Source organism: Leptosomus discolor, chromosome 3 (genome assembly GCF_034619465.1).
Source record: "Leptosomus discolor isolate bLepDis1 chromosome 3, bLepDis1.hap2, whole genome shotgun sequence".
In the NCBI taxonomy this organism is placed as follows: Eukaryota; Metazoa; Chordata; class Aves; order Leptosomiformes; family Leptosomidae; genus Leptosomus; species Leptosomus discolor.
In genome coordinates this window covers 44,471,452-44,496,192 of record NC_141393.1, presented here as the reverse complement: position 1 = coordinate 44,496,192, position 24,741 = coordinate 44,471,452, and the positions used below count along the sequence as shown (strand labels likewise).

General features: G+C 43.7%; 1 protein-coding gene across 2 annotated transcripts in view; it reads left to right on the top strand.

Annotated features, from left to right (window-relative positions):
- The first annotated feature begins 559 nt into the window (after nt 1-559).
- Nucleotides 560-24,741, top strand: part of AMBRA1 (autophagy and beclin 1 regulator 1) — a 125,636-nt gene continuing 101,454 nt past the window's right edge. For both annotated transcript variants that reach the window (XM_086462358.1, XM_086462359.1), the window contains exons 1-7: nt 560-746; nt 1,001-1,059; nt 1,792-1,975; nt 2,649-2,821; nt 3,599-3,665; nt 4,250-5,709; nt 23,601-23,687. In XM_086462358.1, the coding sequence (XP_086318484.1) occupies nt 612-746; nt 1,001-1,059; nt 1,792-1,975; nt 2,649-2,821; nt 3,599-3,665; nt 4,250-5,709; nt 23,601-23,687 (2,165 nt within the window). In that variant the 5' untranslated portion in view covers nt 560-611. The remainder of the gene's footprint in view (nt 747-1,000; nt 1,060-1,791; nt 1,976-2,648; nt 2,822-3,598; nt 3,666-4,249; nt 5,710-23,600; nt 23,688-24,741) is intronic.

The following is a 24,741-nucleotide window of genomic DNA, read 5'->3' as shown; positions in this document are numbered from 1 at the left end:
TTTGACCTTTGCAGTGATGATAATTACTATTACTGAAATTTGAATAAGTCCCTGTAGACTCTTCTGTCATATTGTCAATTTTTTAACACTATTTGTCTAGTTATCAGTCACCCTTCCCAGATAGGACCTAAATCTTCAAGGTATAAAGACTGCCTCTTCATAAATCTTTTTTTTTTTTTTTAAATTTATTGTATACAGCAAGAGACGGAGGGAAGGGAAAACAGTTTCCAGGCCAATTTTTTATTCTCTTTAGGTGTGGTATGCCTAGGGCACGTGTACAAGGAAAGGGCTGGATGCTTTCAAAAACCTTGCAAAGTAATCTTTGGCTGCAGAAATGTCAAAATTTGGCCTCAATAATGGGAGAACGTAGCAAAAGCTGCAGGAGAGGATAGATTTTTCTCCCAAATCTGGTCTTTGGGGATTTAAAGCTCTTACTTCATCTGCATGATCAAGGTAAAAGCTGCCTTCCTTATTCTCTTCTCTTTCTAGGTTTCCATGAAGATAAACAATTGAAATGTGCATAGCCTATTTGTAGCTTGGTGGTGGTTCTCACCTGGAACCTGCTGGTGTCTCTTCCCAGTAGATGGTGTAACAATTGGCTGCTGAGAGCCATGAAGGTTGTACCGGAGAAGAATGCTGTCCGCATCCTGTGGGGTAGGGAACGGGGTACCCAAGCCTTGGGCGCTCAACGGCTCCTGCAGGAGTTAGTGGAGGATAAAACTCGATGGATGAAATGGGAGGGCAAGGTAAGATTGTGGGACAGAGGTGCATAGCTTGATCTTGGAGTCGGGGAAGGGAGGCAGGGTTTTGAAATAAATTGTCTCGTGATTGTACATTTGATGTGTTACACTTGATATGCTCTCTGGCTCTGTTCAGTTCCTGCAGTGATGGGATACTAGGTATGTTCCTGCAGCGGGTTCCCCTTGTTGTTTGTGTGGCTTACATTTAAAGTATGATCATATGACACTTGCAACACTTCCTGCTTTGTTGGCTTTTTCAGAAAGTTGAGTTACCAGACAGTCCACGCTCCACCTTCTTGCTGGCGTTTAGTCCAGACAGGTAATTTAACTCCTAGTTCGTTCCCTGTTTCAGCAGTCTCCTTACACTTAGAAAAGTGGTGGAGGCTTGTGCCCATGGAGTTGTCCAGTCCTGAAGAGCCAAGTGAAACTTCTGGTTCCTGACATGCATGGATGGAACGTGTGCACCTTCCTAATTGCACAGCTTCAAGCATAGTTGGTGTTTAATTTCTGAGGTACCCAAGTGATGCATAGTTCTAAGGAAAAAGGATCTATGCGGCCACCGTGGGATTTCATAAGAAACTTGAGGGAGTAAAGGGTGTTTTAGCATGACATGCCAAGTGATGTGGCACACCCGCTGGGATATCTAAGACTAAAGAACAGAGCAAAATTATGTGTGTATTGGAAGCAGAAATGGAGGTGGGATCTCTTAGTGCCACTTGATCTGACAGTGGTTGAGATGGTGTGAATTGGTAATATTTATTTACCCCAACCTGTCACTCAGGAGTTCCTTCTGAGCTGCATGTTCACTGTGACTGTCAAGGTCAAGTTTGTGCTTGCAGATCGGATGAGCTCCTGTTTGCATGGACCCTGAAATCTGGCTACAGGAAGCTTTGTGGCCATTGGTGAAACAGTAGCCTCTTACCCTTTGAGCTCTATGTGGGAGAGCTGCTGGGTTAGGTGTGAATAGACCTTATTGAGATGAAGCTAATGAAGGTCTGGTTTTGCTGTACTCTTCTTATGCTGATGTTTGTCCTACCTTTTGCATTCCCAGGACCCTAATGGCTTCCACACACGTGAACCACAACATCTACATCACAGAGGTGAAAACGGGCAAGTGTGTTCATTCCTTGGTTGGACATCGCCGAACTCCCTGGTGTGTCACCTTCCATCCCACCATCCCGGGCCTAATTGCTTCAGGATGCCTAGATGGGGAGGTTAGAATTTGGGATTTACACGTAAGTCTTTCCTGAAACATGTGTGTCTTTGGTATTTGGTGGGTGGTGACTTTTTTTTTGTCTGAGTTTGTTTCCCAAATGTTGCCTGGTAAGAGCTGTTTGGAAGCTTTGCTGAGACCTGTCTCAAAAGCATAGAATGGATCATAGCGATCCTCTTCTGTCTAGAGAGGGGAGGTGACAGGTTCTTTATTCAGTCCTGCCAGGTAGGTCATGCTCTTTAGCTGTGCATGTTTGTTTGATTAGAGTGGTACAGGTAATGCCGGAGAACTTTGTGCAAGGTGCCTGTTTAGCTTATGTGAAAGACGTGCCATTTTTCATTCCACTGAGCATATCTGAACTCTTCATTAGAGAAGCTGCTGCTCTGCCATTTCTACCTAGTCTGGTGACTGGCACAGAGACAAAACACGTATGCTTACCTGGTCACTTTGAAATGCAGCATTTTTACAGGCTGCTTGAGACACACCTACAAAAGTATATCTGTGGTCATTGATGCAAATAGTGGTATGTTCTAGACATGACACGTGACCTTGTATAAGAGCAGCTGCTGTTGTTGCTGTGAAAGCATGCCAGTTCAATGCTCTAGGCAGAGCCTTGGAGAGATGGCACATACATGGAGACCTAATGATCTCAAACTTTGTGATAAACTGCTTGTGATTCTTGACTCCTCACTCAGGGTGGAAGTGAGAGCTGGTTCACAGATAGCAACAATGCCATTGCATCGCTTGCTTTTCATCCTACGGCTCAGCTCTTACTGATTGCAACTGCCAATGAGATACATTTCTGGGATTGGAGTCGTCGGGAGCCTTTTGCAGTGGTGAAAACAGCTAGTGAAATGGAGCGGGTCAGGTGAGTTCCTGTTTCCAGGGGAAGAGGACACTTGTATGTAAAAAAGGGTCAGGTTTGGGGAATGGGGGCGGTTTCTCTGGGATGCTGCACCCTCTGCACTGAGGCAGCAGAGAGAAGCGTTGCTTTCAGCTCCTTGACTCAGCTGATAGAAAAACAGTGCTGTTGGCAAGAAGAAAAGCAATGGGAAATAATAGATCAGCTTGGTTGTTCGTATTTGTAATCAGACTTGTGCCCAATAAATGCTCAAAATCTACTTCGAGTTCATTTCTAAGCTTAGTAATTAAATTTGTCATCCGTAAGGATGAGAGGACCCAGAAGTTGCTGGAAGGGAGTGCTGAGCTATTACTTTGGTGCAGTTATAGAGGAAACTACATTGCTGGAAACTTGATGCCTTCTTTTGAGCAATTTAAAATAAGACAATGACATAACATTCAAGGCAAGTTAATCTCTCCCTTTGTATCAGTTTCCAATTTGTAATGTGTATGTCCATATTCCTTAAAATTTCCTGGCTATTTCAATTGATACAGCAGCACATGTGTCCAGTTTTTAACTTCTATATAGTGTTGCTGTGGACTATAAAATAGCTGCAGTCTTCAGCTAGATAATTATGTTTTCTTCTTCTTAATGCATAAACTTTTTGACATCCTTCAGAAGATGATCATGGTAACGTAGTAATGTTCTTTTTGCAAACATTTTGCGTGGGGTTTTCTTCCCTGCTATGTCCAGCTTCCTGGGTGTGAGCTGATGATTGATACTCCGTCTCTGTGTTTGTTTTAGGCTGGTACGGTTTGATCCCTTGGGACACTACTTGCTCACAGCAATTGTTAACCCTTCTAACCAGCAGGTAAGGGGAATGTCAGTACCTGTATTGACTGGGTAATTACAAGATACTCTGCATACATTAACCCTAGTCTGTTCCTAAGCAGCCTTGTGCTTTTCTGAAAACCTGAAGTCCTTCTAAGCCATTTTCTGTCTCACCTTAGTTAGTCACATGAATATTCTTGTGTTATGTGCAGGGCTATTAAAGAGCTCTCTAAAGGGTGTTTGTTTTGCTCTCACAGTCTCATTAGTGGTGGGATAGATGTCCCAATGGCCCTGCTCTTTCTGTTCTGTTATGACATTCTGCTGGATTTGAAGCTAAGCAAGGTATTAACAATGCTCCCCGCAGCTGCTGGCTCTCAGATGCTGATGCTTCTGTTCATATGAACAGTGTATTGTCAAAGCTCACTGGGCTGTAGGCAGAAGTTGTCTGGATCCATAAAATGATCTTTGAATACTCTCAGCTGGTTTCCTGCAAGTCAAGGCCTTTAGGAAGGGACTTACCACATTCTTTCATCTGTCTGGGATGGTAGCTGATTTGCTGCTGTTTATTTGGTGGTATAGGATTTTGCTGTGAGGTGACTGAACTTTGATTGCTTCCTCCTGCAGAGTGATGAGGAAGTGGAAATCTCCGTGGACAGCACAGAGATGCCACATTATCGTCAGCGTGCTATCCTTCCGTCTCAGCCTGTGAGACGCACACCCCTCCTCCACAACTTCCTGCATATGTTGTCCTCCCGCTCCTCTGGCATACAGGTGGGAGAGCAAAACAGTGTTCAAGACTCTGCTACCCCATCCCCTCCACCGCCTCCACCACCACCACCTCCGCCTCCAGCCAGTGAGAACACAAGGGCATCTGTCTATAACAGGCTCCGGGAGCGTGTCAGCTATCCCACAGCAGAGTGCTGCCAGCACCTGGGGATGTTGTGCCTTTGCAGCCGATGCTCTAGTGCAAGACTTCCTTCTTCTCTCTTCCCACACCAGGAAAATGCACCCTCCACGTCTTCTGGGGCCACTGGCACTTCCTTCTCCTCTGTGCAGACAGAGCCTTACCAACCCCCAGAGCAGGCATCTGTAGTGCAGGAGGAGCAGGGGATACTTAACAGGCCCTCTGCTTTCAGCACAGTTCAGAGCAGCACTGCTGGCAACACCCTGCGCAACCTTAGCCTGGGCCCCACGCGGCGGTCCCTCAGCGGGCCCTTGGCAGGCCACCAGTCCCGGTACCAACAGTCTGCAAGAGAGATGGCTTCGGGCTTAGGTGGGTCTGACTGGTCCAGGACGGTGCTGAATATGAGCTCTCGGTCAGAGCTGGAAGCCATGCCTCCCCCTAGGACCAGTGCCTCCTCTGTGAGCTTGCTGTCGGTGCTGAGACAGCAGGAGGGAGGTTCCCAGGCATCGGTCTATACCTCTGCAACAGAAGGGAGGGGCTTTCTGGCCCCAGGGGCTGAGGCGGACAGTGGTAGTAGTGCTGGCCCGAGCAATCCAGCCAGTATCCGTAATGAGCTCCAGTGTGATTTGAGGCGATTCTTCCTGGAATATGACCGGCTTCAGGAGTTAGATCAGGGGATTGGTGGGGAGCACAGCCAGTCGCAGCAGGCTCAAGAAATGCTCAACAACAACATTGAGCTTGATCGGCCAGGTCCCTCCCATCAGCAGACTCCACACAGCAGTGAAAACAATTCCAATTTGTCCCGGGGTCACCTGAACCGTTGTCGTGCTTGTCATAACCTGCTGACCTTTAACAATGACACGCTGCGCTGGGAAAGAAGCACGCCTAGCTACGCACCAGGGCAGGTCCAAAGCACGTTTGAGGGTGTGCCTCCAAATACCAGCCAGGTGCAGCCTGCAGAGAGAACCGAGGGCAGAGCTCCTGCCTCTAGCAGGCTGCAGCTGGGCAGCTCTTCCACCCCGCAGGAGGAGAGGACCGTGGGAGTGGTCTTTAACCAGGAGACGGGGCACTGGGAAAGAGTTTACAGCCAGTCGGCTTCAAGCAGACCTGGGAATGTATCACAGGAGGCCTTAAACCAGGAAATGCCTGAGGAAAGCTCAGAGGAGGATTCACTCAGGAGGTAAGATATATGCTTGGCCTTCCTCCTCTATTTTTTTCTTAAATATTTCCCGTCTAGTCTGAGTTTTTCAGTATTTTCGGGGTTAAAAACCTTTTCTTATGTGGTCGTATGCTATATATGTAGATGAAAATAGAGATGTTACATTGATGTCTTTTATAGCTGCCACTGTCATGCTGCAGATAAGTTCTGAAGATTGTAAGGACACAGACCAGACCTCTCAATAGGAAAGACAGGCAGAAGGACAGGCTCTGGCAGCAGATCTCTGGGGTGAACTGTGCTTCTGGTGTTTCCCAGACACCGCAGAAGGGCGGGAGAACAGCATATCTTATGCTGTCCTCTGTGCACCGTACCACACACGTGCTGCACATAGAAAATATGCCCAGGGTAGGCGTGGAAAATAGGGCATGAGTAGTGAGCATTGCTTTCTTGAGTACTGTGTTTTGTGGAGGCTGTAGTTGCTAAGTTGGAAGGGTTAATAATAATTTCCTTGGTGTTGCCGTATACAGCAAAAAAAGTTAAAGCTCCGTGTCGGTGCTGTGGGCATATACCTTAGTTGCGAGTGTTTGGTCAGACCCATGCAGTTTGCTTGCCTTTGAAGAGGTAAGTTTTGAAAGTGGATCCCATTGAATCAAGGGTGAGTTGGTTGGGGGCATGCTGATCACTGAAAATTTTAGGCTCTGCTGTATTCTTTTTTAAAAAGGCAATTCTTTTTTGGAAGGGTATTTTTTTTTTTCAAAACTTCAGATGTGTTGCAAGAAACAGAACGAGCGAAGTCAAACTTGCACGAGAAAGGGCCTACGCTTTGTGTGACAGTGTCTCCACTGGCTTGTATGGACAATTCAGCTACATTGGTACTTCTGATAGGGTTTCCCTGCTGGCTTTCCATTTGACATCCTCTGTCAAGTGATTTGTAGTTTTATCAAGGTCCAGTCTTGCTGTTTCTCAGAAATGGATGCTTTGTGCTGTAGGGAAGCAAAGTTTCCAGGTTGGATGCAGATGTAACTGAGGAGGCTTCGTATGCAGGAGTGCCTGAGGAAAGGGAATTTTTTCCTTCTTCCTGCAGATAAGCTGATTATACTCAGGCTGGAACAGTGGCTGCCTTTCTTGTTGCTGTAGTTGCATAGCAAATAAGTAAGTGGTGGTGGTCATGAAATTATTCATCTGCTTCTAAATCCTTGCCCCAGTTTGTTGTTTTTTTTTTTTTTTAATAGCCTGCCATAATGAGTCTCAAGCTGATTACATGGTAACTACTTCTTTCTTGGGCCTGAACTTACCTGCCTTTAATTTAAATCAGATATCCTTTAGTCCCGTATTAAAGGGCAGAGAGGTCTGGAGGAGCTGACAAGTTTAGCTTTAAAATGGCTCTTGAGTATGTTTTGCATTATCTTTCTTTTGAAATAGCTGTATATGCTCAGTTCATCTCCACTGTGTAGCTTGTTCTCTGGCCCGAGTCGCTGTAGTGTCAGAGATAACGGGGGGGGGGGGGGGGGGGGGGCGCAAATACTCTTTTTATTGATCAGGTGGTTGGCACATATTTGGACAATGAGGTGTGGTGGGATCTGTAGATGTGTTCTTTTCAGTGGGAGTTGTATAATTTAAAAATGCCCTGAGGCATATGACTCAGTCCATCCTGGGGTGTAGGAGCTGGATGGATTGCTGCCTAAGAGCTGGAGTCCTGTGATTAAATCTCTGGGTCACTTTGCCCCTGGTGGTTGCTGTTGCTTGCTTAGTGGCTGTAGCATCTGTGGGGTTAGTTGCTTTCTGGTTGCCTGTACAAACGTGCTTTTTGCTAAGACATTAATTTGGAGTGCATAGTTCAATGCGTGAGCTTAATTCCAGAGGAATTCCTGTAAGATGAAACCTTTAGTGAAACTCTTCTGGCAGATCAGGCCTTTCTCAAAAATAGGCATGGCAGGGGTTTCTGCTCCCGTGCTAACTGAAGTTAAGGTAACTGTGGAGTACTGAGGTAAGGAAGCTGGAAGCAGTGAGCAGTCTGGTATTAAATGCCCATGGCAACTTCCTTAAAGTAAACTTTCACTTTCTTTCCTGTTAAATGTAGAATCATAGAATCATTAGGTTGGAATAGACCTCTAAGATCATCAAGTCCAACTGTCAACCCAACACCACCGTGCCCACTAAACCATGTCCTGAAGTGACATGTCTACATGTTTTTTGAACACCTCCAGGGATGGTGACTCCACCATTTCCCTGGGCAGCCTGTTCCAGTGCTTGAGCACTCTTTCGGTAAAGAAATTTTTCCTGACGTCTAATCTAAACCTACCCTGGCTCAACCTGAGGCCATTTCCTCTCATCCTATCACTAGTTACTTGGGAGAAGAGACCAAACACCCACCTCACTACAACCTTCTTTCAGGTAGTTGTAGAGAGCGATAAGGTCTCCCCTCAGCCTCCTCTTCTCCAGACTAAACCACCCCAGTTTCCTCAGCCGCTCCTCATAAGCAGCCTCTCCAGGCCCTTTACCAGCTTCGTTGCCCTTCTCTGGACATGCTCCAGCACCTCAGTGTCCCTCTTGTAGTGAGAGGCCCCAACCTGAATGCAGTATTCAAGGTGCGGCCTCACCTGTGCTGAGTACAGGGGCATGATCACTTCCCTGCTTCTTCTGGCCACACTGTTTCTGATACAGGCCAGGATGCTGTTGTCCTTCTTGGCCACATGGGCACACTGCTGGCTCAACATATTGGGTAGATTTCCTAAATCTTTCTCCTTAAAATGAACCCTGCATGTGGGATAGCTGTATCCTACAGATGTAATTTTCTACCTTTCTCAAATCAGCTGTTAAATTTTTCTGTAGAGCAATAACAAGTCAGCAAGCACCCACTTACCTAAGTTTTGCATAGAATGAACATCCTCACAACCATTCTTCTTGTCTCTCAGACACAAGGTATGCTCCCACAATGGGAAGTGCTGGAATAACTACTGCACAGCGGAGCCCAAAATGTCTATTAACTTTCACTGCTGCAGAAGCATGCAAGGATGGTGGCTAAGGGTCATGAGATGTAAGCTATGAAATGCTGAAAGCGCTGGGGAAGTGGAGGAGGGAAGGTAAGCCTTCAAGCCTGAGGGTTCAAGTGGTAACTGCATTAGACCTTCAGTCAATGTAACTTTGTGCCTATGGACCTCAGGTTTGTTCGTAGCGTTGGACATCCATGTACTTGCTTGTAACTTGACTTATATTCTGTTCTTCTTTGTTTCTCCATTAGATGTCCTCATTGGGCAATTGAGCTCTGTATTCAAAGACCAGATGAAAAACCTAAGATAAAAATTGCACCTGGAAACCATGTGTATATTCTCATTCCCTGTCCATGGGCAGGATCTGTTCCTTGACCTGTCTTGCCTGGCTGAGAAGTAGCTTGCTGGGAAGACGTTGCCATAGAAGATAAGTTAATAGGTAGTTTAGTGAAGGCTGTTCTTTGAATTCTCTTGATGCAGCCATGTCAGTTGGGTAGAGAATTCTTCTCTTTCTGATGGTGCTGGGCTAATTATGTTGGGCTGATCATGAACATGTTAATAAGCATGTAATGAAGCTGTTCCTGACTAACAGCTCTGGCACCACTATTAGGAGGAATGTGTCACTGGGAGCCTTGGCAGTACAGCAGTCCTGTCATATTCAGCTTGGCCTGAAACCAACATGGGCATTGAGCTCTGTGCTTCTTGAAGCTGTGTCAGTGAGGTATGAAATTTGGGAAGGCTTATAGTCTGCCTTAAGCAGAAGTTGGTGATACTGAGCTTTGGATTTTCTGAGATTCTCCAGGCTGATCTCATTAATTCAAATGTAGTTTTTTTTTTTTTTCCCCTGTGGATCTATCTTTTCCTCACTTCTAACATCAAAGTGAAAAAGGCCTCAAATGCCTAAGTTGCCATGTGAAATGTGCTGCATAAAATTGGTGATAGAAGCTATTGGCAAGATCTGGATAAAGGAAAGATAACTGAGCAACAGATGATAGCTAGTTCAAATTTTCTATAACTTCTTGTTATTTAAAAAATGGGCTGAGAAAACATTGTGTTAATACTGTAATCTTGGTGAGGGAAAGATCCTGTAAGTACTTCAAGGTGTTGCTGTGTTGGCCAATTCAGGTTGATAAAAGAAAAGCTGAACAGGGAATGAAAGAGGATTCTTCTAGTCAGCTGCTTTTTTGAGAGGAGCTAGTGCCACCTTTTTAAGAAAATGATGTATGACATCCTAGCAGTGGTCTCCACTGAAATATATTTCAGCTCATCAGTTAATGACAGGTACAATGCAATGCTGACTAAGAAAACTGATCCAGATCTTCAGATGCCACCTCTTTGGCTATTCTAGTATGACACAAGTGATAATCTACAGAACTAGTGTGTTATTTCACAAAAAAGAGAATCCTCTGTTTTCAAATTGGTGTGGTTTCTAAGTTCTGGCATGGCACCCAGGTCCACAGTCTTTCTAGAATGAATGCAAGGAGCAAGTAGTGCCATGTCCCTGTTGGCATGCTTCAAACCTTACCCTGTGAAACAATCCCTAGAAAGGGGGAAAAGAAAAAATACACAAATGGAAACTTGTCCTCTACACATTCAAGATTTAGCTGCTCATAATATAGTGAGGGCAATTCTTATATTGTTTACCTGTCTATTTTAACTGGAGACTTGAATGAATTACTGCAGGTGAAATATGAGCCCTGTCCTGTTGCCAGGCAGGTTTGCGTGAAACCTGTGTTTCATGAGGAAATGCTTATTATCCTTATTCTTCCATTAAGAAGCTTTGTCTGGCAATTATGTTAAAACTTCCCTAACCACTCCGTTGCGCTTATTGCAGAGGTCAAATTCTGTAGGCTGTGGTATGAGTAACTTCTATGCCTGTGCCTTAGGAATGCATAATGTTTTTGTCTTGCCTCACCTATTTAGTTTTGCAGACAAGATAGACCGTTGAACTTATCTGAAAAATCTAAGAAGTCTTTTGAACTGTACTGGGTGATGGCTTTGCCATGCACACAGGTAGGAAGGAGCGTATGGGAGGTAGGGGAGTTTGTATTGTCTGGGGACACTTGTATAAACGCCTTTTATCTTGTTTGTGAGTGTGCAGAAGTGCAGAGTCCACAGTGCTGTACAAATAATTGACCTGCTGAAGTTGCACACCTTACCAAAGGCATTGCTTTTTGATGTGTTTTAGTCTGTTGAATGCGCTGTGCACAAGTAACACATGCAGACCAGCTTCACTGGAACCAAGTAACAGGGTCTGGAGTCAAATTTCTGTCTTTCATTTTGTCAGCTCTTGTCTGAGGACTGTGGTCCCTCCTTGTCTGCATTCTTGCTATGTGATGAAAACCCTGTCTTTTTTCCTGAGCTAAGATTGTGTTGCACTTGGCCTGGATGAGAAAGCTATATATGTGCATGTGATCCACGTGTCAGTGCTATATGTTGCAAGTGAATTTGGCTGTGCTGTGTATCCCTGAGAAAGGTTTAAATATTCTACCTGTGGTTCCACCTGTTAGCCAAATGTGGAGCTTTGAGCCCTGCTCTTGTCAGGCATACAGAGGCCTGACCAGGTGCAGCAGGGTGGAAGCAGTGGTACCGTTCTCACCTGCCTGGGCAGTACAGTGACTCCAGCTCATATCACATATGTCTTCAGTCTCGATGGCCTTTCTGGCAGCACGTAGCTCTCCATACCTACAGCAGGTATGAAAAGAAACACCCAGTCTGTTCCCCTTTGAATTTCTCAGAACTTCCATATTGCTTTGCTGCCACAAGGGGGAAATGTTGCTTCTGCTACTTGCTTTCCCTTGCAGAACCAGAAAGTTTCTGAGTTCTTGTGTAAAGAAAGCAAGGTAGTTTGAGGGGACACCCCACCCCTCAGTCCTAAATTGCAGCTTGTCTCCTCAGTTACCGTACGTTTACAAGTTCATCAGTGTTTGGGGAAAGGTGTGAATGGGGGATCTAGACGGGAAATGGCTCTGATACGGAATGCAAGCAAGGGAGGAGCTTATCCTCGGCTTTTGTAAGGGTTTGAAAGGGATAGATGTGGATCTGAGGTGAGACAGGTATTTTGTCTTTCTGATATGCAAATGCCAAGAGCTAGAGCTGTAAAAGACCTCTGCAACTTTGCAGAATTCGTCTGGACTTCTTGCTTATTGCCTACCAAGCCTGGAGCCTTTCTCTGCAATTTGCCTTCTCAAAGGTTTTCTTTGCATTTAAATGGTTGCTCATCCATCCTCATGGAAGATTTCCATAATATGGGGCTTATTTTCTGGAGGAATGTTTGGCAGATGTTGACTGGAGTCTGGCAGTCACCTTTTCCACTGGACTGTGTTTGTTTTCTTGTTTGAGTATGCCTTGAGCTACCTAAATTTTTGTGCTTTTTCATAAGAATGCCATGAATACATTTGGGTTTTTTCCTGATACAAATAGGCATGACTTACTCGTAGCCATGAGGGGATGCCTTTTCTCGTTCTAAATTGTAGATACAGTGTTGACTTGTGATAGAACTGGGACCAGTCTGTGGTTAAAAGTAGATTGACAGGATAGGAACACCTCACATTCCTGCCCAGCAATGGTGAGTGCTGTATGGAAAATGGAAAATAGTACAGTCACTTTTACAGCTTGTTCTTGAATTCATGCTGGAGTCTGAGCTTCTGATGTGCTGCTCTGGTTATTGGTTTAAATGACCAGGCTGTTCAGATGTCTGCTTATATTGGCTTCTGGTAGCTTTCTCGCTGTGTAAAGCACTGAATAAAAAGGTGCATGTCACTCATATCCTAGCCTTAAAAATCAAAACAACCAGAACACTTCCTTGCTCCCTGCCCTGGGTACAGAGTTGCCTACTAGGAGACAGTTCTGTGATTTGAAATTTACCATCAAAATAAGGGAAGAGGGCAGTGCTACTCCCTTTACTTTTCTGAGGGGAGGGAACTATAGCAGGAGGGAATTGCCTTACCTAAAGCTACAAAAAGTATCTTGTGGTGGAGACAGAAGACATACCTAGTGCATTCTGTCTTTTGTTCATTACTTCACAAAACCTGTGTTGGTTACTATTTTTCTCTTAGTTGAAGGAGTTGTGGCTTGCTTATTCAAGTATTTAGTATCTATTGTGGCAGTGATGTGTTGAGTTTACTGAAAAATTGGGACTTGAGTGGCAGGAGAGCACACCTCTGTGTTGGGGAGAAGCAAGACAGCAGTATGGCGCTGGCTGCTCAGACTGCATGTCAGTGGGAATGTGACCTGTACCAGATCTAAATGGACCTACCCAATATAATTTCTCCCCACGACTTTATTCTGGCCCACTACTTGTGGAAACCTTGTAGCCTGCTGTCCTGGCATTTGTAGTTTAGGCTCAGCATTTTGTTTAAACTTAGTGTGTAGACCTTACCTATACAATGGAAAGAAGGATTTTTTGGCAAACCTTATAGCTTCCATCTGTAATATGATCGTTTTGAAAAGTTCATGCTGTGCTGTTTTCAGGCTTGGTAAGAAATTATTCCAAAGATGCTTGTTACAATTCTTGAAAATTATAAAGATAATTAATATCTCAGTAGTTAGTGAGGAACGGTGGGGTAAATAGAAGTTATGAAGGGATTTTCAAGCAGAGACAAGAGGTTCAGGTTTGTGGTTGGGAAGAGGTGCTTGAGGGGAGAAGGCCAAAACCGTGGGGTGGGGGAATGATTTCTGGAAATGTTAGCCTGGGCACATAGGAATAAATGAAGACCTAATTTGTTAGTGCCAAACATGAAGTGATAATCTGAAGGTGATATGAACATTTAGACATGATAATTAGCTGTGTTTATGGGCGAGATGTGCAGGCTGTGGACAAGCTGGGCAAGTATTATTTGTTTGGCCTTTTCTAAAAAATGGGAAATATGAATTAGTTTTATGATGAGAATGTAATCACAGCCTGAACTGTAGGAGAGGCTGCCATGATATCTAAATGGTCAGTTGATGTCTATGTGAGCTGTGAGGTTATTGCTGCCACCCTTCCAGTTTTGTGGGGTTTTTTCCAGCTTGAGCCTGCTGTCTCTGTGTGGGCAAGAAAGACTTTGTGTTACTGATGTGGTAGAAGTTTGAGCTCTTGAATGTGCTGCTAGTTGTTATGTAGAAGAACAAGTGAAAGGGATGCCTGTTTTCTTGCACAAATGTTCCTCCCCTTGCCTTTGCTGGTTTCCTGATTTAAGAGTAATGTAAGGCTAGAGCCCTTTTACATCACTGCTGAGAGTTGGTGGGGGAAAAAATGATGCCTTGTGCTTTCCCTCTTGCAGTGACTAATAGAGGTCACTCCCTGCTGCTGAGCTTCCCCAAGTACTTTGGAAAGCTGAGTATATGCAGTCTTTACCAAACTTACAGGAAGGCTTAAGCCTTCTTTTCTTTTTCTTGGTCTGAATTTAAATATACAGCAATGACTGTAGCACACAAAAAGGGATTCTTTTCCCCGTGTTACTCGTGCAGCAGCTTGGCTTGGAAATGAAGCAGATGCAGAAATAACTCTGTTTTCTCAAATACCTTCATGATGTTTCCTTGGTCGAACCACTGCCCTTGTCCCACCTCTCTTTTTCTGGTAGTCCAGGCCTAGCGATGTGGAGTTCACCTGTAGAAGAAATAGGTAAAATTTGTTTCTCCACAGTCTCTAGGAAATGGAGACCTGTTTCCATACAGATGTTTGTCTATGGGACTGTCGGGGACTTCGCTTTATGTTCCCCTGCTCCAGCATGGCAGCAAGGGAACTTGTTGAAATTGGATGCCAGTGATGATTCTCAATGGGTGTGGAAGAGGTACATCCTTCCAAACTGGCTTACTCCTTTGCTTCTACTGAGGAGTGATGAGATCTAGAGTTGGATGAGTTGTTTTGGCTTTTGGGGTGTGTGTTTGTTTGGGTTATTTTTTGAGGAAGGACTATATGAGATGACCATATAACAAAGCTCTTGGATAAACACAGATTGCTTAGAAGTTGAAAGACAGCTGACTTCAAACAGGTAGCTATTTGAGGATACTATAAAACATACAAGTTCTCAGCTTTCTCACAGGGAAGAAGTGTGAATAGCTTCTCTCTCTTGAAAGCCATCCTTTGTTAGGCTGGCTGTCTCCTGTGCTGTCTGCATATAGCTTTCCTGCAGCTTCCTGATCCAATTGCTGCAGGGTGGACAGTGTGTCCAGACATCGCTTGACCTGGAACAGTTGCTACTGTTCCCATTTTTTACTTATGTGCTTTGAGTTCATGTATTTGTAGTATAATGTCTAGGGGATGATGCTCAACTTATGAATAGTGGTGGCCTTTGACATGCTTACGCTATCTAGCTGTGATTGCTAGAGCTTGTTGTCTGGCTCCAGATAAGCAGTGTTAAAGCAATCTCTAAGATTTGGTTTGGTTTTCCTTTTGCCAAGAAACAAGTTATGGGCGGGCCCTCAGACTTCTATTTCAGGCCTCCTTGCTCAACTAAAAGCTCTCTGTAGCTTTCTTGAGCGTGAGGAGGAGCTGGAGATGTTGGCAGTATAGCATGCCTTTTTTTTTTTTTTTTTAATACTAATACAAGCCCTTAATCATTAGATGTGCAGTCACTTACATATATGGCGTGCATGTGCTCATTCTACACGCTCTTTATAAATGCACACAGCACGGTGTGCCTGGGGACAAAGTGCCCTCATCTGATTATTTGCTCCTTATTACAGAATCTGGGCTGGAGAACTTGCAGTAGAGCAGCATGCATCTACTCTCTGGGCCTGGAGCAAGAGGAGAGAGAGGGACCTGTGATCTGATTCAGTAATACAACTGTAACCAAAATAATGATGAGACTAAATTTCTCCACTTGAGCTGTTCTGGTCTGTTGAATAGCTAACATGCATTTTAAACATTTGCCACATACATATTTAACTGATTGTGCCAAATGGCTGTTTGTGTGATGATGTAACTGACCCCCTCCCTTGCTCTTCTTGAGAAAGCACCTGCTGGAATCGAAGGCTGTGAATAAACAGGCTTCTTTATCTGCCAGGAAACTGACTCATTTTTCTGCTTGAAATGCATTAGTATCAAATCCTTCCTGTCTTCCTGAACTGGGAGGGCTAGGGTAAGTGGCTGAACTGCCCTGCCAGTCATCTGTTGACCTGACTGTCTTCGTTACTCCAACCTCAACAAAAGCATTTTAAAGGAAGTGATTGATGTGTGGTGGGACCTCTGTTTTCATAGCCTTAGAGGCCTGTGGAGATAATGGTAGGGCTTCTCCCCCTCAGGAAAGACACCTCCTCTTCAATTCCCTATAGATCTGCAGGAGCCCTATGTAATTATTCCAGAAGCTGACACAGATCTGCATGTGTGGGTGAGCAGAGATTTCTGCTGTCCGCACAATCTGTGGTGTTGGGAACTCCCAGAATAAGGAGAATTTGAAGTAGACGTTATACATATGAAGGTAGGTAGAAGAGCACTCAGAAGAGTAAAGCTGTTCTGCAGGCTGAGGGAGTTCAGTGTGTTTGCTGTGTTCTAGCTATGCCTATCATCATAACCATGATGGCTACGAACTAATTCTGTCCAAGTGAATTTCTGATAAATCACGTGTTGTTAAGGGTCTAGGTGGAGGAAATGTGATGTCTGTCTTCAGCTTGGCTGAGGTGCCGGCCCCATTCTGAGCACTGGTCTAAAACTGCCACTCTAGAGCAAAAAAAGCATATGCAGTGGCTTGAGCTGATTTAAATTTCTTCTCCCCCTCCCCACCCCTCAAGTTTTTCCCCTGCAAAATGAAAGTGCAAGTTCTTTCATCGTTCTTTTCATGTGGGAGTTACTGCCAAACTAATCAATGCTGCCATAGCTGCTCTTGACCCTTTTAATGTCTATCATGGATGTGTGCTTCCTCTTGCCTGCTGAAATAATGCATTAATCATTCCCTGGGTGCTGTATGATGAGGACCTTGGCATAATGCTTGCTCATCTTTACTCTTATGCATGGCCATTGTCAGCAGATGAAGTAATAGATTAACAGTGTGACCTTGGGACTGCTTAAAAACATCTGTCTTCTGCAGAGCTGCTGATCTTCCTTATGATGAGCTCCAAAGGTACTGTGTAGCTCCTGCGGCATCAGGTGGTAAATGGAAGTTGAAGTTCCTAGTCCAAGAGCAGAGGTACAGTAATAGCACAATTTGTCATGTGGTATTACTTTCTAGTTAAACTGAAGCAGGTGAACTTCAAAGGGTTAACAGTGTGTGCCTGGTGATTAGGAGAACTCAAATCCCAATGCTTGTTTCTGCTGTTTGAACTCTTACCTACAGTTCTTTGTAATTGAGCTCCTTTTCCCTGCACTCCTTCCCAAATGTACTCCTTACTGCCCTGACTGAAGACCTGATGTGCTGTCGGTTTTCCGACTGAGAAAACCTTACAGCTTGTTTTCTACAGGATTCTTACCCAGAATCAGTGAAGGGGGAAAAATGTTTGTGGTTGGTTTTTTTGGGGTTTATTTTTTTGTGATAACTTCTGTATCAAACCTCCTTCTTTGACAGCTCCACACCTCCAGCTGGGAAGGATGTCTTCTCTGTCTCTAGTTGGCCTTCAGAGTTTTAGGGCAAGATGTTTCTCACAAACAGGCTAAAGTGTTCTACAAGGGGCATGTTTGCAATGTATCTGATAACGTATTGCATCTTTGCTTCCACTGCTTTCCCTAAAGAAAGGAAATTTTCTTGCGAAGAGCCTTCATTATGTGGAATAACTTTTTCTTTAAAAAAAAAAAGTGATGAAAAGAATGCCTAACGGGTTGGGTACTCATAAGAAAGGCAGCCACCAATTCTCATTCCTCATTGAGGATGAGTTGTATGGACAAGGGGATGGAGGAGCTAACTGAGAACTGCAAAAGTGAGGTCTTCATCAGTAGTGAAATTCTCAGGGTATTTATCTCTTGTAGATGGTTACAACTGTCTTAAAAGTTTGACTGTTTTGTTTGACTGTTTCTCCTCTTCTAATCGTCTGCTTCTGACCTGTCTTAGTTCAGTCTTGATGCCAGGCTAAATTTGTCTAACCATAACCATGTGAAAGCTGAAACAGTCTAGAAATGTTAGCTTAGAGGTATCAGAGCAGATTATGTTAAGGACTTAATTTTGGAAATATTTTTTTCAGGCAATCTTTAGAACTGCATACTGATTACTTTTTTTATTTTAAGCTTGAATATGAAACTGGTGATAGCAGTAGTTTTTTCTGTTTGACAAGAACTGGAAAACTTTTATGGAAAATGAAGCTATGGAACAAAACACTTGATAGTTTCTGCTTACGTGATTTCAGTTTGCTCTTTGAAAGTAGGCGTCACAATACAGAGATGTCGGAAATAATTTTTCCCTATTCTGAGAAAAGGGAAGGGGGAAAAAAAGCCCCAAGCAAGTGGTTGGGATTTTTTTGTTCAGAATAGTTTTCTAGTGTTCCATCAAGGCTGTAATTGATCTCCAGGAATTAATTTGGCTTGTTAACAGGTAATAACTGAGCTTAGGATTTGGGGGAGGGTACCAGTGTTACTGGGCAGCAGGAGCACATTCAGCTGTCTTCATGCCTCAGCTTTCTTGTTATCTTCAGGTTAAACATTGCCTTGCTGTAAGAAGATGATGACTGAAGTGAATCTAGTTTTAAACTGTTGCTATTCTTTACATTCATATGAGGAACCATAGGAGCACATCCGGAGGGATAAGCGCTCAGAACAGACTGCTGGCTGTAATTCAGAGGGTTGAAAAAGGGATTAATAGGAAGTAGTGTGGTAATTTCACCTCCAAATGGGCAGTAGGGAGTATAAAAGCCTTTTCAGGGAAGATAAAAAAACAGAGGAGGAAACTCACAGAAGCTGCCAGAGTTGTCAATATGCTTCTGCTTCAAAGGATAACTGAATTGCTCTGTCTTAAGATATCTTCATAGTTGAAGGCTGGGACTATGGGAGGGGTAAGTGTGCTTGCTGTCCTTACAGTGCTTCATTGTACTGGTTTGCTCTAGTTGTTGGTGTGCAGCAGCAGCTTAGGAGGATGGCAGCTGACTGAACACCCTTTTGATTTTAAGGAAACTAAGCCTCAGTACGGTTTGTTAGTGCCTTCCTTTTGGAAGGGGAGGAAAGCCTGTCCCTCAGTGTCTCTTGGAGTAGTGCTACTCAGTAGTGCATGTGCTGTGACAGCAAGGCTAAGATGTGGTGTAGGAATTGCATATCCTTAGAAACTGTTACTGAGAAGTTAAATTTGCTGCATTTAAGTACCTTCACAAAGCCTGCTGAGATTAATCATTCTGTCTCAAGAGGCTTTGGTGGTGATCCTCCCCCCACCCGGTGGGGAGAGTGTGGGTATAGTCCAATGGCTGATGTGCTGCGAGGAGGTTGCTTCATGACTTTTTTCTTTTCCCCTCGAGCTGCAGCTTCTGGCATTCAGCTGCTTCATTCCTGAGAAATATCCCTTTTCTGGTTGTAGAGTCTTGTGTACATGCACTCTCTCTCTTTCCCCTGTCTAAAGGTGTCCTGTAACTTGGATCTTGCTTCCTTCCCCCCTTGCTGGTGATTACTGCTGTGTGCATAACAGTGAGTGCAGAGTGGTGGTTCCACAGCTACTGACAGAAAAGGAATCTGCTGAGATTTCAGTGCTGCTGAACAGAGGCCATTTATATCTTCTTGTAGTATTTTTATTAAAAAAAATAAACCAACAAAAACTGCAATCTCCCTTCTATTTTAGCAAGCTGGGCCAGAAGCATCTCTCAGGTTGAGCAGAGTTAGTCTTCATCATTGTGGCATTGACTGACAACCTGGAGGATGATAATGTGTGATTTTAAATTTTTTTTTTTTCCTGGTGAGCGGGGGAGGAGAATGGAAATTGCCATTTCTCTGCTAATTGTACTTTAGATGTCATTTGTGACAATTTCGTATCGTCTAGACAGAGATAGTAGAGCAATTGCTTCCACAGAGCCTAGTGTTAGCCTATTATGCATCTGGGTGGCAAAAATGGGGGCTATGGGAGAGGAAGAGGGTGCTGTAAGCTCCAGAAAGGTTTCAGGAGTCAAGCATGATCTACTGAAATGTTTCAAAAGGAGATGCAAGCAATATGCATTTTGGTTCTCTCTTTGCATGCGTCTCTGTTGAAAACTTAGATGTTTAGTGGCTAGCATTTCCCTGTAAAAGAGCTGCTTCTATTCATCCATGGGTTACGTTTATTCTCCGTAACAGAATTGCTCCCAACCTCAGCATTTAGTGTGGTAGGATATTGGGCTACCTCACACTTTGGTCTTACTGAAAACAGTCTGTGTCTTTTCTGGGACTTTGGGTAGCAAAAGCTATGAATGTGGCCCCTAAGACTTTGACAGAGTGTAGCATGACTGACTTTAAAAACATTTGTTTGTGTCTTCCTGGGGGACAGTAGGTTACACTATTAGTGTCACAGATGGGACACTTTATCGATGATTATAGCAGTGCGTCTATTATTGAACCCATTTGTCAGTACCAAATGCATTTTGATCTGTACCTTGGGCCTCAAGGGCTCCATCTAGAATGAGTTAGCTAAGTAATAGATTTCATTTGTGTTTAGTACTCTGGTTTCAGTACAGATATTGTTATTCTCTGGAGCATTAAGCATAGATGGTCTGTCTGGATCTCATGAGGTTGCATGTTGCCTTGTTTTGGGTTTTTTTTGCCTATTTGTATTTATATCCACTTGTTCATTGTTCAGTGATCCGAGAGGGCACAGTTGTAGGACAATTAAGAGCTACTGATCAGGCTTAAAATCAGCTATAGCTTTTAGCAGTTACTGTTAACTGAATTATCTTTGTCTGCCTGATCTGAATGTAGCCCTAGTATGTGGCTTGTGTGCCTCCGTGTGAGATAGTGCAGGAGCTGACTTGGATCTTGGCAGGCTTGCATGGCTCTGCTGGAAAGGCCATCTTAGCTGAGACAGTTCAACTCGTACAGCGCAGCCTCAGAGAGGGTACTGGGGAGTGTGTTTAATGGAGTGCATTTGTCATCCTGCTCCCCACAACCTTGTAACTACTGGTTTTCCTAGGGAGCCCTTCTGGTGAAGGAGGTGCTGCTAAATTAGCAGCAGCTCCTGCTGCTTCATGGGGTGGAGTTGCAGGCTGCTCAGGTAAAATTACAGGGCTGTGAGGCCTACAGGAATTCTGTTTACCCAGATAACTGGCCATCCTGTGGCTCAGGCAACTGTTGGTTTGACACGTAATCAGCTCTCATCTGAGGTGCCAGGTGGCTGGTAGAGCAAGGCTCTTTAAGTGTTTATTTCAAGGATCAGATGGGGTGTAGAAGTGAGAACTGTTGATTCCCCTAAGTGCTGTTCCCAAGCCAAGCAGAGGGACTCCTGGCAGACCCACACCAAGTTACTATATGTGCCCTGCTCCTGCTTCCACACCCTTCTGGTGTCCTCTGGTTGGTGTACATCTTGATTTCAAAGCAGCTGCTGGCTGCTTTCTGAAAGTGGTCCTTTGAAGTCAATACTCTTCTCAGGTAATTCCCAGCCTTTCCAAAGGTGAGAAGAGAAATATGGCTGGAGAATGCCAGGAGACTCCTTTCTAACTGAGCCTGGTGGGCCATGCAGCCCATACTGTCATCTTTCCCTGTGCTTCCCCCTTCTCTCTGATTTTGCTGTGTCATTTATTGGATAGACCCTGAAAGGCTGGGAAAGAGGGTGGCATGTGTAGTGTATAGGCACCAAGACTTTTGACAGGGATGATGAGTTTGATTATTTGTGTGTGCACGTTATCAGGACACTGTTGGCATTGCAGGGAAATGGCATCAAACAAGCCAGTTGTGTTGTGTGCAGGTTGCTCACATCTGTAAGGAGGCAGCTGCTGTTTCTGGGGTTGTGGCCCTGCCAGGATCTGTGTGCTGTGGGAGCTCTTTCTCCCCAGTTAAGTTCAGTGATTGGGGAGGACAGTCCAGTAGGGTGGCAGCCTTGGCACATCCAGGCTGCTTGCAAACTGCTGGTTTTGGAGTGCTCACTTAAACAGCTCTGAAGAACAGACTTCTAAAAACTGCGTTGGCATTGCAGTGGCAGTAACCCAGTCTCTGAATTCTGAGCCAGTAGTTTAGAAAGTGTCCAGCTGACTGAATAGGTAGACTATCCCTTCTACTAATTTTAATCTGCCTACCTTTCTCCCCAGAAGGGATAAAAGCAATTTATATATAATATATAATTAATATATATATGATAGGTATACCTCATAAAGGTATAGGACTTCAGGTATACTTCATAAAGCTGTTGCACCGTTTGTTCTGGATTAGCTGCTTTTACATATATTGACGTGCATATTTGAAGCCAGAGAGAGGGTATGTTAAGGCAGGATTGAAGTATAATAACTTCCTGTGGAACTAAGGGGTTCATAATATCGAGCAGTGTTGAAGGTTAGAGCTTTTGACTCTGTAACCTGGGGAATTAATGAATCTCAAAGTTTAAGAGATTTAATAATTCTTCTTGAATAAGACAAATGGTTGCCAAGCAACTTTGTGCCAGAGAGGACAGGATTTCTTGCCTTTACTATAGAGTCCCAGTGCTTTGCAGCAAGTACTGAGTCTCTCAAGCTGGCACATATCTTTCCAAGTAACTGGAGCGATATCTTGCTGTTTTCAGTAGTCTAGATTTATAATATAAAATTGAAGTAATGAAGTAATGTTTGGTGTTTGGGGTTGTTTTTTTGGTGTTTTTTTTTTTTTTTTTTAAATGGCTGGAAAACAGTGAAAAGTTGTCTTGAGATCCTGATGGAGGAGGCTGCTGCTGGAAGAAACATGTCTCGTTTGCATTTCTACTGTCTTTATCTGTCTAGAAATGGGAGATTGGGTGTGGGTTATACTTGGTCCTTCTTCCTGCTTCCTGTGTTGATGCATGCTGTCCTGCATTGCAAATGCTAAGTGCCACTTAGGAGTGTGGGACTAAGACAGATAGGTTCAACTCTTTCTCGCCAATTTTGTGTGTATGTGAATAGAACAGATGTGGTGTACCACATGATGTGTTGTACCTTTTTGACTTTCAAACTGCAACAGTTTTCATTAAGTTACAAAGACTGGAAAACAAAATTTAGCGGGAGTTCTGAGGAAAAAAGTCTTTAAGGGAACTCAGCAGCCTTATAAACTTTGGCAGGTGGATTTTTCCACTCTCCACATCTGGCCTAAATAATCTCTCCTGTGTTAATTTAGTGGCTGCAACAGGCTTGAATGAGTCGGTCTTGAAACAATGCTATCCTCTGCTTTATGACGATAAGCTAGATAGAGGTGCATGTAGAAGACAGGATGGAGGAGAGTTCCTGCTATATACTTTTGATTTTGCTGCCTTCATGACTCAGACTTGCTTCTCACATATTGAAGCTGTCTGGCTGCATTTGCATACATTTACTTCTTGAGTGAGTATTTGGTATCTCTTCCTGTGACTGATTAAGATATAGAGGAAACAGACTTTTTTTTTTTTTGTAGCTGAGAACCTTTTTTTCTGAGCCTTGAGATTAAGATTTGAGTATCTTACTGTGAATAAACACCAGTGGTGCTCTTAAAGTCCACATGCTGAAGTGTGTTCTTTGTCCCATGCTCCTTGGCCTGTTCCCTGTGTAGCCACCTTGGAGTAGGTAAGAATTTGACAGATGGCTAAAGCAGTATTTGTGTTTAAGGATCTGACAAATTGGGATGGCTTGTCTCCAAAGGAGAAATAGCATCTGCATCTTTCTCTTGAAACTTGGAAGTGGGTCTGGAACCACTCATTTTTCTTACTTGAGGTCTTCTTTCTTGCTTGAGGTGTTCTTTCTCCTGTGCAGTGTGAATATTACACTTTGAATAGCTAGGTGGTGGGAACACTTAATGCCACAGTGAGTGATTCAGTATGTTGCAGAATTCTCTGGACTGATGATAGAAATAGACTTAAGAGGTTTCAGAAAGTAGGGCATAAATAGAAAGGGTGTTCCTGAATGGTCATTGACTTTGTCATTTGTTGTTTTTCTTTCCAGGAGGTTGCTGGAGTCTTCCCTCATTTCGTTATCTCGCTACGATGGAGCAGGATCCCGGGAACATCCGATCTACCCAGATCCAGCCAGGTAAGAGCTAAATGCAATCTAAAGGCATTTAAGTTTCATAAACAAAAGCATAACTTCGGTATAACTCACTGAATCCTTTGGGAATGGTCCTAATATTGCTCCCTTCTCCTCCTCAATTACTTGCCGTGGGGGCAGGATGCAAACCAAATGAGAAGATACCATTAAGTCTGGGACAGAATGAGGAAAAGAGGAAGAAATTGCTGTTGAAGTAAGCACATAAGGATTCCTGAAATCATTTGGGATGGAGAATGCTAGGTGGCAAGCAGGTCCAATGGTAAATGAGGCTATGTCAATAGATTTGAAATGTCTTTGAGGAAAAACCAAATAGTCTATTCAGGAGTAAGGGAGAAGGGTAAGGGCGGTTAGGAGCTGATGTGATCAGACAACCTGCTTGGAAGAACGGAATGTCTCCATGAATATATCCGTATGAGAGACAGCATAACCGAGATGTTATCTAATCTTAACTAAGAACAGAATACTGACAATTACTTATGAAGAGTCATGAGTCATTGACATTAGACATAAACACCTGTAGTGCTGCTTAATCTCCAGAAGAGGTGGGAGTGTTTCAGAGGACTAGAAAAAGCAAACATGGCATAGTTATCAAAAATGGAAAGGAGTGATCTTCGCAGTTTCTCCTTAGTTTATTAAGAAAGCAACAGATGGGGTAATGTGACCCACAGACTCTGTCAGAAGAAATGATAGAATAGTGAACAGCAAGCAGATTTGGAAGCTTTCAAAGAATAAATTGTGACAAATACGCTTTCTTTAGATGGGTTTAACAAAGCTATGAATGAGGAAAATTCAGTAAGTGTAAAATATATCTCTTTTAGCCTCTTAGGGAACCTCTGGCATAGCTGCATGAATTGAAGGCTGCTAGGGTTTATCATGAAGGAGAATACAGGAACAGTGTATGAAAACTAAATATCTTAAGTTGCTGAAGGAGGTTTTGGTTGTGTTTGCTTTTTTTTTAAATCTTGTTCTTTTTCACATCATGAACAACAAAATCTGTATTTTTATACAGATGATGCTCTAAGTACAAGTTCTGAAATAA